This window comes from Myotis yumanensis, unplaced genomic scaffold (assembly GCF_028538775.1).
Source record: "Myotis yumanensis isolate MYYU_CA2020_CCGP unplaced genomic scaffold, mMyoYum1.0.hap1 SCAF_16, whole genome shotgun sequence".
Lineage (NCBI taxonomy): Eukaryota > Metazoa > Chordata > Mammalia > Chiroptera > Vespertilionidae > Myotis > Myotis yumanensis.
The window spans coordinates 42,204,923-42,218,415 of record NW_027223767.1 but is presented as its reverse complement, the minus strand read 5'-3'; the positions used below and the strand labels follow the sequence as shown (position 1 = coordinate 42,218,415).

The window sequence follows — 13,493 nt, the reverse complement described above, 5'->3', positions numbered from 1 at the left end:
GGCACACGTGGGTGGGCGGGGACTTGACGCTGCGTGCACAGTGCAGAGGCGGGTCCTGGCAGCTCAGGCCTACCTCTTTGGGGCAATCCATTGAGGAGCCCCGGATGGGTGGGTGGGGCCTACCTCTTTGGGGAGATCCATTGTGGGGCTCCTGCCCTGTGAGAGGGCACAGGCCAGGCTGGGGAACATCACCACCTCCCCCCGCGCCCCCGTGCACAAATTTTATGCACCGGGCCTTTAGTAAAAATATATTTAAAAATAAAAAAATAAAGTGGCTCTTCAACTCTTGCTGAGATCAGACATAATCTGCTTCCTCACTGTATCATCCATATCATCTACACATTTTGTTCACAATCTCATTCTATTTCTCAACAGATTATATATTTGACAAAGAGTTTACCACTATAGGTAACTGGAAAGCCAGAGTGAAAGTGAGAAGAAAATACTACAGAAATAATCATGAGGCAAATGTTCTGCCTTGTTAATAACACTGACTCTGTAACTGTATGTTACAAAGCATCAGCCCCCCCCCCCTCATTCAAACTTAAAAGTCATTAGACCCCAGTAGAAATAGGATTTCACAGAAGAGGAAACAAAACTAGTAAATAAACACATGGAAGACTGAAGTATGTCCTAACTAGAAGCAAAATCAAAAGCACATTTGATGAGCGATTTTCATTTTTACTAAAATTGCAAGGTTTTATTAAGTGGGAACACTCAGTTCTGGGAACAATGTCTTAAAGTTGGCACCCTTACACAATGGGGGTGACACTTTAAATGTGGGCAAATCTTTGGGGAAAGAAAGAAAGCAATATATAAGAACTATAGACGTATGCAAATACTCACTGCGGCATTATCTGACATAAAAGACCATCAATAACCCCTCACAGGGGAATGAGAATCCATTATGCCACAGTACCATAAGGTAATGTCACACAGTGATTACAATGACAATTATGAAGACTTTTGGAGAAACATGAGATGCTGAGAATGTGTAAAAACTATGAAATTTAATGTAAACAATGAATGTATCTATACAAAAACATGCACATGTAATAAAATGTATGCATGTGGAGAAAAATTGGAAGGCAATATGTAAAAGATAAAAATAGCACTGTGACAGCAGTGAGATTAAGACTGTCTTTTATTTTCTCAAAAAATGTACTTAGTGTAGCCCTAGCTGATTTGGCTCAGTGGATAGAGTGTTGGCCTGTGGACTGAAGGGTCTGGGATTCCATTCTAGTCAAGGGGAGATGCCCAGGTTGCGGCTTGATCCCCAGTAGGGGGCGTGCAGGAGGCAGCCGATCAAAGATATTCTCTCATCATTGATGTTTCTCTCTGAAATCAATTAAAGATATTTTAAAATTTTATTTAGTGTTATTACACCAGGTTCGAATATTTGAAAAGGTGGATGGGGCTGGAGCAGGTGAAAATCATGCAGCCCCCTCCTATACATTCTTTGTCCTAAAATTGTCAGTTTAGGAGGGGAAGGACCATGTCTGTTTATTCACAGTATGCACTCGGCTCTCAGCCCAATGCCTAGCACTTATCAGATGCTTAATAAATATTTGTTGAATGAATAAATGAAAATGCCTGAAGTCTAAAAAGTCTCAACCCATGATGACTGGGTACATTCCATCCTGGGGAATAAAGAGAAATTTGGTTTTGTTGGAATTAAAAAATGAAGGCCCATCCATAATGGCAATTCCCTGGTCTTCTTGCTAAGTGAATTTGGGAATGAAGGACGTGGAGAGAAACAGTCTGTTAAAGCAAACCCAATTACCACCCAGGAACATATGTTGCCCTGAGGCCTCTGCTGCCATAACAACATCATGTAACTATAACTACAGCCCTGGAGGGCTTTGGCCTTGTCAAATATGGAAAAAGATGTCTTCATCATAGCACAGCTTTGTGCTCAGATTGACTTCCCGAGGGAGCTTGGATCAGGGAAGGGAGGTAGATAAGTGGAGGAAGAGGGGGAGATGAAGGGCATGAGGAGGAGAACTGCTATTGAATGAGGAACAGTGATTTTTTTTTTTAGCAATTTTTAAAATGTGGTAATTTGCCTGTTTAGTTTTGGTGGTTATTTATAACCCCAGCTGCAGAGGTGGGGAGCTGTGCCTGAGCCTGCTGGGATCTGTCCAATACCTTCACCCAGGGTGGGGCTGGGAGTAGGTGGTGGGTAAGGGTGATACAAAAACCAAATGAACAAGTGTCCAACCAGGTAAGAGAAGTTCCAGGCCATTTCCAGCAGGAGTAAATAAGGAAGGATCATTAGTGATTGTGCTGACTCGATTTTTAAGGCAGCTCAAAAGTGAAAAAATGTTAATATGAATTATGATCACATTAGCAACCTCTGAGATTCTCCCAGAGGGATAAAGACAAGGCCAATCACTTGTCCTCAGAAGTTATAAGATTGGCCTGACTATACTAATATTGTCCTAAAAGGGTCAAAGCACACTTCCCCACCTTACAGCACAGTTATCTGCACAGAGGAAACTGCTGTTCCTAGCCCCTCCCAGGCACATCACTGGTTCAAAAAGAGGCTTAGAGGAGAGAGAATGGCTAAGTTTCCTAACTGAGCCAACACCTGGCAGTGGCCACCCCATTTACTGAGCTCTTTTAGATGTCAGGCAGTAAGGGAGAAGCTAGAGACAGTATGGCCAGCCAGGCAAGGCTCCCAACCTCCAGGAGCTCTTGGGCCTTTGAAGCAAACAATGAACAACTACACTTTGTATTTGAAATCTGGTACCTATCATTTTACTGACAAGGGGAACATTTTTTTTTTATATATATTTTATTGATTTTTTACAGGGAGGAAGGGAGAGAGATAGAGAGTTAGAAACATCGATGAGAGAGAAACATTGATCAGCTGCCTCCTGCACATCTCCTACTGGGGATGTCCCCGCAACCCGGAATAGAACCCGGGACCCTTCAGTCCACAAGCCGACGCTCTATCCACTGAGCCAAACCGGCTTCAGCCAAGGGGAACATTTTAAAGAAAATTGAGGAACCTTTTAGGGAATTCACAAATGTAGCTGATGAGGTAAGATACAGTTATAAGAAAATGAACAAGGACATACTCAAAAGACTACTCTACCCTGTACAGTTCTTCCTCAATTCTGGGTAAGATGATTACAGCATTATTATAACTAGTCTTCCTGCCTTGGGTCTCCTGCCACTCTGCTCAGTCCCCCTCACAACTTCCAGAGATCTTTAAAGTGCAAATTTGATCTCAGGACTTCCCTGCTTAAAGTCCTTCAGGTACCTCCCATTACTTGCAGTCCAGGTCCTTAGCAGGGTGTTCAGGGCTCTGCATGAACTGGTTCCCCCAACCATTCCTGGCTCTTGTTTAGGCAACCATCCTTAGTCCACCATGCCGTCAGTCACCCTGTACACAATGCTGCTCCATTCCTCTACACTTTTACACATACTGTTCCTTTTGCATGGAAAGCCTTTTTCTCTTTGTCCTCTGGCCAACTTATTTGTCCCATGAAATTCCACTCTTATTTAACCTGTTCTATAAATTCCTTCCTAAACGCTCGAGATAAAACACTCCATTCCTCCTCTGTACCACTTCAGAACTTGGCCCATCCTTCTATTTTCCTACTAGTATTTTGGAACAATGACCTTACTGGCCTGGGGAAACACAGTGCCTTCTCCATGTTGGTGTGACTCGGTGACTGGGTAATCGTTTTGTCTCTTGAGCAGAAGTGAGGGTGAACAGACAAGAGCAAACAACCACTGAGACCATGTAAAGATGCACCGACCAACATTAAGATGTTACAGCCATCACCAGGATGACTAGAATTATTGTAATCCTCACAATAACCCTGTGAGGCGGCTATAGTGTCTCTACTTCACAGGTGAGAAAACTGAGGCACAGAAAATTTTAAAACTTACCCAAGAGCAATGCAGACAGAGCTAAAATTCAAATCCAGACATGACATCAAAGCCCTGTACTAGACACCAGGAGAGCAGATGAACAAAATAAATAGGAGTTATGTGTTCCCATTGTTTGTTTGGGAAGGAGAGAGGGGAACAGCTATCAAATTGTATAAGGAAGAGTATAAGTATCACAGTAAATGCAAAATAACATACCACTATGCCCTACTACCTCAGAAATACTAAATCAGGAAAGACTTTCTGAAGAAAGGAAATTGTAAAGAAGACTGGATGTATCAAGGCAGGAAGAACAGCAGAGCTACCTTTGTGAAGTCTGGCAGGTGAGGATGGGCAGGAGGGCAACTGTTCAAGGGCTTTGAAACCAACATCAGTTCCTGCTTCAAGAGCAAACCGAGTCACGACGAAAATGACACTCAAAGTAAACATGTTGGTTCAAAAAAAGAAAGAAAAACGCTTTCGGGATCCCTCTTTGCTCATTCTAAATATACCTCGCTATTCTACTTTTATGTTAAGTACACATTTTCCTTATGATTATATTTCTATCCTAGTGGTGCTAGTTTTTTCATCTTTCTGCCAGAGTTTACGCTTTCCAAGGACAAGAACCGTGTCTAAATGGAATTGTAAACTCTTTTAGTGTCAGCTGCAGTGTTTGAAAAAATCCAATGTAAGAGATTAACTAATGTTGAACATTTGTAATGCTGGTATTTGTATGATGAATGGTGAAGTCCGGATAAGTTCTTATTCTAAAATATTAACTTCACCATCTTTGAGGACTATACATTCAGAGACTATAAAACAGTCAACACATTCTGCTTGACTAGAAAGCATTTACTGTGGATACAGCATGGTCTGGGAACTACTAAGGATGATATGAAAGAATTGAGCTATGTTCTTTATGGGGGCGGGGGGGGGGAGTTGGTTAAAACTCTTTTATTCATCACTGATTAATTACAACTCCCCCCCTTTTTTTGAGCTATATTCTTTTTTTAAAAAACATATATTTTATTGATTTTTTACAGAGAGGAAGGGAGAGGGAAAGAGAGAAACATCGATGAGAGAGAAGCATCGATCAGCTGCCTCCTGCACACCGGCTACCCGGGATGTGCCTGCAACCAAGGTACATGTCCTTGACTGGAATCAAACCCGGGACCCTTCAGTCCATAGGCCGACGCTCTATCCACTGAGCCAAACCAGTTAGGGCTTGAGCTATATTCTTAACATAGGAGCTCCTGACCACTAGTTGGGGCGGGGGGGTGGGGGGGGGGGGGCAGACATCCAAGAGTAACCTCAAAATACACCAATAAGCGCAAAAATAACAGAAATAGAGTGAAATTAAATGCTGACGTGCTAGGGCTATCCTTGGAGAAACTCGAGCCCCTTTCCATATACGTTTTTATGTGCGGTTCAACCTAAGTAGGTTATTCAAAGGTCTTTATACTAAACACTAAAAGCTAAATATCAAATACTAAATCTGCCCGTGCTAATAGCGGCCCCGGGTATCCCCGAGGAGAGCGCCGGCTAAGGGTCAGGAACCCGCACTCTTCAGAGTCCTCTGTGCAGCTCATCAGTGCGATGGTCCCCTTGTGGCTCTGCTCCTGGGGGGAAGCTCCCCGTTAGCGGGCCTCGGGTGAAACGGGGGTCCCTGCTCCTAAATGAATGACTGAGCTGGTTCCCCGCCTCCGCCCAGTCGCTCTCGGCCAAGCTGCGGTCCTGGACGCCTGCTCTCCCCTCCCAGCCTTCTCTATGGCCCTTCTTCCAGCCTGTATCCTTCATCGACGTCTTCCTATTATTTAAACATCTTTTTCTTTTTTTTTTTTTTTTTTTAGCTCCAGCTTCACTAAAACGATTCCTTCTTCTTATTCCCTCCCCCAACTCCTGGCTCAAGCTTCTGATTTCCAGGGGTCACTTGGGTTCCAGTGGGGTTCATGGCTTCTCCGGTTCTGGTGCGGCACCCCCGCCCCCGCCCGCCCAGGCCTCTCGAACACATACAGAATGGGGGGGGGGCGGGGGGGCTCACCACAAAGCTAAACTGGGAATTCTTTGGAGCTACGGCTTCTGAAGAAGGAAAGGGTTCTGCCTCCTCCCGCGACCTGAACGACTTAACTTACTCGCTGTTCGCTAAAGGCAAGGACAATGTCTCCTTCGCCTGACAAGGAGCTTCCTGGTGGTGGGCGCTGCCCTTTCGTTTCTTTTTCGGAGCCTTCATCCCCACCACTTTGAGACACGGGATGGCTCTTAAAAAATTATTTTTTGTGTGTGTGCAAACTATCCCTTCGCAGCTTTGAGTTTATAGGCTAAACGGAAACGTCCTTTAGCCCGTTAGGCAAAGAGGGGGTTAAATATCAACAACCTGCTGAATTCTGGGGGGTTTCCTTCCCCGACTTCAGAAATGAAAGCTACCGGGAAGGGACGTTTTGCCCAAGGTAAAGATGAGGACCATTACCTTCCACGGTCAGGCTTCTGCCCCAAACAAGAATGGCTACCCACGCGCACACAAAGGGGGCCATTCCCCCGAGTAAAAATGGCTGGCCCCGGTTTGCACTGGGCGCCCAGTTCCAACATGGCGCTCACGAGCCTCACCGGACACAGCGCAACTCCCAGGACCCCATCGGGCCCATAACGTCAGATGACGCGAGCCTCAGCCGGAAGTGAAGGAAAAAGCGCTCCAGCCCGCGGCGCCTGCGCAGAAGGCTGTAGACGCTGTGAAGCAGGAGGCACTTGGGATCGTCCGCAGGATTGGGACTGCCACAGAGGCCGCCACGGAGCCCGCCGGAGCTACCGTTCCTCTTGCTGCTGCCGCCGCTGCCCGAGTCGGAACCGTCGGGCCGCAGCCGCCGGCAATGCCGCGAAGGAAGGTGAGAGGAACGGGACCGGAGGGATGGCGGGTGTCTAAGGACAAGTCGATTGAGCAGCGTGACGCAGTTGGTCACGCTCCACAGACAGCCTCTGGGTTCCAACTTCCCGACCCCCCGAATCTAGCTCCGCAACCCTCTCTTCCGTCCAGATCCGACAGAAAAATGTGGGCCCGACGCTGGCCTCGGCCTGTGCTAGCAACTATTCCCGCCCTCTGCTTGCCTGGCTCGGAGGCGTTCTTCTCGTTAATTGGTCGCTGAAACGTCTAGAAGCATATTGATTGGCTGGTGACACCGCCCATTTGGGCCCAACGGTTACCTCCCCGCGTGCGGGGGAGGTGTCTGAGCCTGGCCCCGCAGCTCTCGGATTGGCTGTAGAGAACGATCCCTCCTCTCTTGATTGGCTGAGGTTGGCAGTCTGTCCCGTGGGGGTGCGGCTTAGCGGGACTACGATTGGGTGGCACGAATCCCCGCCCTCTGGGCCTGGTGATGCTGTAAATGGAGAGGCGGGGTTTTGGAGCATCCTTCCTTTCCCGGCGGGGGGCACAACAAAGCGGAGACTCTGGGTGATAGAGAACCAGCGCCCACTCCCAAGAGATCCCACTATGACCTATTGCATCCCAGCCGTAATTTTTCCGTATTAGCTTAGTTGGACAGCGCCTAGAAAATGCATTTCGTAAAATCAGAAACTTTCTAAAATTACATGGGACTTAGGAGATCACCCCCATCCCTTCTAAAGGAGTGCCCCAAGCGACTCAATTAGGCAATGGCTGTGCCAGCATTACAGAACAAATCTATTCAACAGTTTTTTAAAAATGTATTTTTATCGATTTCAGAGAGGAAGGGAAAGAGAGATAGAAACATCAGTGATGAGAGAATCATTGATCGGCTTCCTCCTGCTGGGGATCCAGCCCCAAACCCCACCTGGAATCCAGTCTTGACCTCCTGATTCATAGGTCGACACTCAACCACTGAGCCACACCGCAGGGCATAATTCAACAAATTTTTATTGACTACTTGCTATGTGCTGGTTGCTGGGGATTCAAAAATTAAACATAATCACTGGCTTTAAAAATCTGATGAAGGGGCAGGGAAACAGGCATCTAAATACCTGTAGAAGGATCTAGTAAATTCTCTACTTAGAAGTATATAGACAAAGTTATGGAAGGCAAGTGTGGGAGCAAGTAATTCTGCTCTGGAGTAGGTTGGGAGTAGATCAGGGAAAGCCAGAGAGAAGAGGTCAAGCCAGGAAAGGATGGTCAGAGATGATCAGTGATTCAAACATCTGGGTAACTGGACTAGATGGGTAACTGGACTAGATGGCCTTTGGTCTCCCCCTCCCTTCCCATCCTATTGATTTACTGTGATTCTGGGGCGTCTGCTCATTTCTGGGCAGATTACCCTTGAACTATTTGGAAAGCTGGGTGGTATCTTGCTCATTTCTGCAGAAATTTTTCTCTTCACAGAAACTTTCAAATAAAATATTTGCATTTTTCTAAGGTCTCCTAAAATGACCTACATTGGTAGATGTTTATGTTAGAGCTCACCAAATGCAGGAATAGTATTGGTGCCTTGGAATAGGTCCACAGTCTCCCCAAATACAAAGAGCTCTTAGACATGTAAGTTTGTTCTTTGTTACTTATTTGGTGGCAAAACCTGTCCTAAACTGTCCTGAGGTTACTTGCAGTTTTTGCATGCCTTCTTTATTGTGATTATTTACATATTATAAAGTGTCTGTTTATCTAAAAAATTATGAATTCTAAACACAAGTGGCCCTAAGGGTTTTGAATAAAGAATAGGGGACTTGCAGTGTGAAGCTTTGTATTTTTTTTTTTTTTTTGCAAATGCTCTTCCCTTTCTGGGTTAGTAAAAGATGTATAGTGTTAATGCCCAACTGATGAAAGTTATCCTTATGGCTAATTATGCCTTTGGAGGCTAATAATTGACAAATAATTATTAATTGAAAAGACAATAAAACCTCTGTTTCTGAATGCCTATAAGTCTTCTTGTGCAAGCTGCCCCCCTTTTTAAGCCCTTTTGTTATTCATGTGGAGAAGCTTCAAAGGTAAATAATATAAGAGAAGAATTTTACTCGTTCTCTGCTTAAATTCTCTTAGGATCAGAGTTGACCATGATATTTTGAATTGGTGTATGGCTTTAAAAAATGTGTTAGCTGTTCATGGAGACTTTGAACAAAAACTCCCTAAAGTTAAATGGAGTCACGCACTAACATTTTTCTCACTGCCTTGGAGTTATGTATAAATGCATAGCTATTATGTCAGCCAGACCATTTTGAGTTGGATACTTTTATTTCTAGTTTATGATACTGACCTCCAAATGCACTTGTTTTAGAATTAATTTCAATGCAGGAAAAATTAATTCTCTTCATTTATTTAGTGAGGATACATTATTTGTAGGCTGTTCATTTAAATGTTCTAAATAAAGGGAGGTTGACTGTTGAATTCTTTCTTAGGTTTGAACTTCGCGTTTTCAGCATCACGGTTCGTTTTATTTCCAGTGTTAATACAAACCCACAGAGTAAATGCTTCTGTGCTAATGTCTGGATCTATGGTGTTACAGAGGAATGCAGGCAGTAGTTCAGATGGAACCGAAGATTCCGATTTTTCTACAGATCTCGAGCACACAGACAGTTCAGAGAGCGATGGCACATCTCGGAGATCTGCCCGAGTCACCCGCTCCTCAGCCCGGCTGAGCCAGAGTTCCCAAGGTAAAAGGCTTCCTTCTCCCTGCCACGTCTCACAGCCTGCTGACTGGTCATCACATGTGTTAATGTGGAAACTGCCCTGTGGCTGATGTAGATGACAGAGTCTGGTGAAATACAGAGCAAATGACAACAGAAGTATCAGGTCTTTAAATATGGTTCTGTGGGAGGCCTGGGTGGAGGTGCGAAAAGAGGGGGAAATGGAAGACATCTGTAATGTCAACAATAAAAAGAAAATTTAACCAAAAAAAATCCCCAAATGGTTCGGTTCTGTTGGGGGTGCTGTCTAACTTTTAGATCCAAACGAACTATGTCGGGTATAATGGATGTGTAGCACATGAATGTCTTGAGTCATTTAACTTTTTTAGATTGCAGTTTTCCTATCAGTAAAATGGGAATGTCATCATGTCACTTTCTGTTAGAATAGTTTCCAGCGGTTCTCAACCTGTGGGTCGCGAACAATGAAAATACATCCTGCATATCAGATATTTACATTACGATTCATAACAGTAGCAAAATTACAGTTATGAAGTAGCAATGAAAATAATTTTATGGTTGGGGGTCATCACAACATGAGGAACTGTATTAAAGGGTCTCGGCATTAGGAAGATTGAGAACCACTGGTTCGACTTAGGGACTTAAAGTAGTCTCTTTACAATTGGTAGGGGCTCAATACTTCTAAAACCATGTTTAATTCCATAATATAGTTAGATACACAATTAATAGTTGACTCAGTAATCAGTTGTAAATACCCCAAATTTCGTTTTGGTATAGAGAATAGAGAATCTCTGTGTTAAAAGTTTCTCCAGTGCCATTAGCCACCTGAGCTTCTTAGATTTGGAAGGTACCCCTGACCCCTCTTGGCTCTGCTCTGGGATTCTCTGGGGAGGAAAGAAGGTTGCAGTTAATACAGAAAGCTCATGATCAGTAAGTGATAATATATTAAGGGGGGAAATGTAATATACTTTGAGCACTTAAATAGTGCTGATTTGGTTACTGCTGTGAGCATGAGAAAAAAGTTTTTCAAGCAAGAAAGTGGGAATAGTCTCTTACCTGTTCCTAACTTGATTTTTTAATTTAAAATTTCAGCTGAATTATAGCTGTTGTCTCTTGATTTCTCAATTGTTAAGTTTTATTTCTAGCACAATGGGAATATTGATAAATGGCTACTGTAATTCAGGCACTATCCCATGAATGGAATGCCATGATGGAAGAATCAGTTTCTGCCCTCAAGGACTGCTCAGTTTAGTGCAAGATAAAGATATGTAAAATGATCATTGTAATGCATTGTGGTAAGAACTCTGAGAGGAGTTTGCATGGATTACTATGGGAGCCAAGAAATGGAGCGGCCAGATGATGGCAGGACTCCCAGATGGACATTTTAAATGATTTAGTAGGAATTTACAAGTTGAAATATAAGAAAGTGTCATCATAGGCAGAAGGAACAGTATATTTAAAGCAAAGGGCATAATGTTCTTAGAAAGTATTAATTGGCACATGAGCTCTGGGTCTCTTTCTGGTTGTTATACTTCATGACCACAGAGTTCTGGGGATGCCATTCACAAGATAGTCTATGGAAGGCGGCCCTCTCTAAAGCACAATGTAGACTGCATTGTAAATGTAGCCCCCTGGCGCTGTGCAGACTGCTAACCCAATTGTGTGCTAATTGACACAAAAGTTCGAGAATTTCAGTTTTCTCCGTGTTTAAAATATGCTTTAATTTCAGGTTTGAATTTCTTTTATTCCTTTTTTAAGTGTCATCAGTTTGGAAATGCTTCAGAATAGGTTTTGCCATCCAAAACAATTTTAAAAGCTGTATTATCGCATTACCCTTTATGAGTCTATTATTTCTCTTCAGGGTTTCAGAAAGGGTAATTAGGAAAAGAAAAAGAGACCCCTAAGGAAAGGAAATATTTGTATATTGTTATGCCTTTAGTAATAGAATATCTGTTATGGTGGGTTAGAGTAAGGAAAGAAAGAGAGGATGCAGCTATTATCTATAAAGCACTAGATCTGTGTACCAAGTATCACGTTAAGTCCTTTACATAAGTTATCGAACGTATTCCTCACAACAAACATGAAGAATATGCTGCTAGTATTTTCCTTTTTAAAGATAAGGAAACGGGCTTGGAGAGATTAACAGCTAGTTGGTATGGAAGAGTGGAATTGAATCATGTTTAGCCTTGATTCCAGAGCCTAAACTATTAATTCTACACAATATTTCATCTCTTTGCCTGATTGAGGGTCTTTTGCTTATGTTTTATTTAATAAAATAGATATTTTAAAGATTTGTTGGATTTTGTGAAATGCGAAGAGGAGAGCGGCCTACATACTAATGAATCATATGGATGGGAAATAGACTTCCTTGTTTTTTCTTTAAGTGTTACATTATCTTTCCAGATTCCAGCCCTGTTCGAAATTTGCAGTCTTTTGGCGCTGAGGAGCCTGTTTATTCTACCAGGAGAGTGACCCGCAGTCAGCAGCAGCCTACCCCAGTGACTCCGAAAAAATACCCACTTCGGCAGACTCGTTCGTCTGGCTCAGAAACTGAGCAAGTGGTTGACTTTTCAGACAGAGGTGAGTGGGTATGCCATTCCAGAGAGGGTGTGGTCAGTTTCTTCATAAGGAAGGCTTGGAGCCACTGCAGACAGATGCCTAATACTGACAATATCTCAGCTACGTCAGTGCTGTTTGCCTGATTCCTTTCTTATATCTTGCTGAGGACAGTTTGGTACTAGAATATTCTTGTGGTCCAGAGTAGTCGGATCTATGAAATTGGACCTGCAATAGGCAAAAGGGTCTGGGTACCTCTTACTCACAGATGAAGAAAGCTTGGACCAGATTTTCTTTTCTTTTTTAAATAATTAATTTATTAATTTTAATTATAGTTGACATTCAGTATTATTTTATGTAGTTTCAGGTGTACAGTATAGTAGTTAGGCAATTATATAATTTACAAAGTGATCCTCCTGATAATTCTGGTACCTACCTGGCACCATACATTTATTTATTTTTAAAAATATATATTTTATTGATTTTTACAGAGAGGAAGGGAGAGGGATAGAGTCAGAAACATCCACGAGAGAGAAACATCAATCAGCTGCCTCCTGCACACTCCCCACTGGGGATGTGCCCGCAACCAAGGTACATGCCCTTGACCGTAACCAAACCTGGGACCCTTGAGTCCGCACGGCGACGTTCCATCCGCTGAGCCAAACCGGTTAGGGCCATACATAGTTATTAAAATGTCATTGGCTATATTCCCTATGTTGTATTCTACATCCCCATGACTATTTGCAACTACCAATTTGTACTTTTTAATCCCATTACTTTTTTCACCCAGTCCCCCAATCCCCTCCCATCTGGTAACCTTCAGTTTGTTCTCTGTATCTATGAGTCTGTTTCTGTTTTGCTTGTTCATTTATTTTGTTCTTTAGAATCCACATATAAGTGAAATCATACGGTATTTGTTTTTCTCTGACTTATTTCACTTAGCAGAATACCCTCTAGGTCCATCCATGTTTATGGACCAGGTTTTCTTACAGCCATGCTTATCAGTCCAGTTATCTCTGAGTTTTTGAGAAGAGGTGCCCTTTAGTAATGGGAATGGTAAGCTATCGAGATTGTGATTCGCCAGCCCAAATCAGAGACCTTTGAGCAGAGGTTTTAGACTGGTGAGCTTCTAGCCTGCCAACATGATTGGTTGGTTTGCTTGCACAGTATTTACATTTTTAAAAAATTTGTTGCCAGTATTTGAAAATACAGAAATTGTATCTGAAAACCTGGACTACTAGTTTCTTTTACAAACTGGAAAGCTCTGGGAAGACTAGGTGGCCCCTCGCCCACAGTAATAATTGGCTAGAGCTGAATGGTGGTTGTCCCTTGAGATGGACAGTCATCTTTCTATTTGACCTTGCTCAGCCCCTTGATTTAACATTTTTCTTTTTTTACTTTATTGATTTTAAAGAGGGAGGAAGAGAGAGAACTCGCAACACAGACATGTGCCCTAATCA

The 13,493-nt window shown here is 43.2% G+C and overlaps 2 protein-coding genes across 6 annotated transcripts in view; one reads left to right on the top strand and one right to left on the bottom strand.

Moving 5' to 3' along the window:
- Positions 1 to 6,369, bottom strand: part of FAM117A (family with sequence similarity 117 member A) — a 60,361-nt gene extending 53,992 nt beyond the window's left edge. The window contains exon 1 of the mRNA XM_070394749.1: positions 6,350 to 6,369. The gene's annotated coding sequence lies outside the window, so the exon portion shown is untranslated. The remainder of the gene's footprint in view (positions 1 to 6,349) is intronic.
- Positions 6,370 to 6,603: 234 nt separating this feature from the next.
- The window catches only part of KAT7 (lysine acetyltransferase 7), a 32,838-nt gene continuing 25,948 nt past the window's right edge, over positions 6,604 to 13,493 (top strand). For 3 of the 5 annotated variants that reach the window (XM_070394747.1, XM_070394744.1, XM_070394743.1), the window contains exons 1-3: positions 6,604 to 6,761; positions 9,339 to 9,486; positions 11,881 to 12,057. In XM_070394747.1, coding sequence (XP_070250848.1) covers positions 6,747 to 6,761; positions 9,339 to 9,486; positions 11,881 to 12,057 — 340 coding nt within the window. In that variant the 5' untranslated portion in view covers positions 6,604 to 6,746. The other 2 variants (XM_070394745.1, XM_070394746.1) reach the window with 2 other exon arrangements.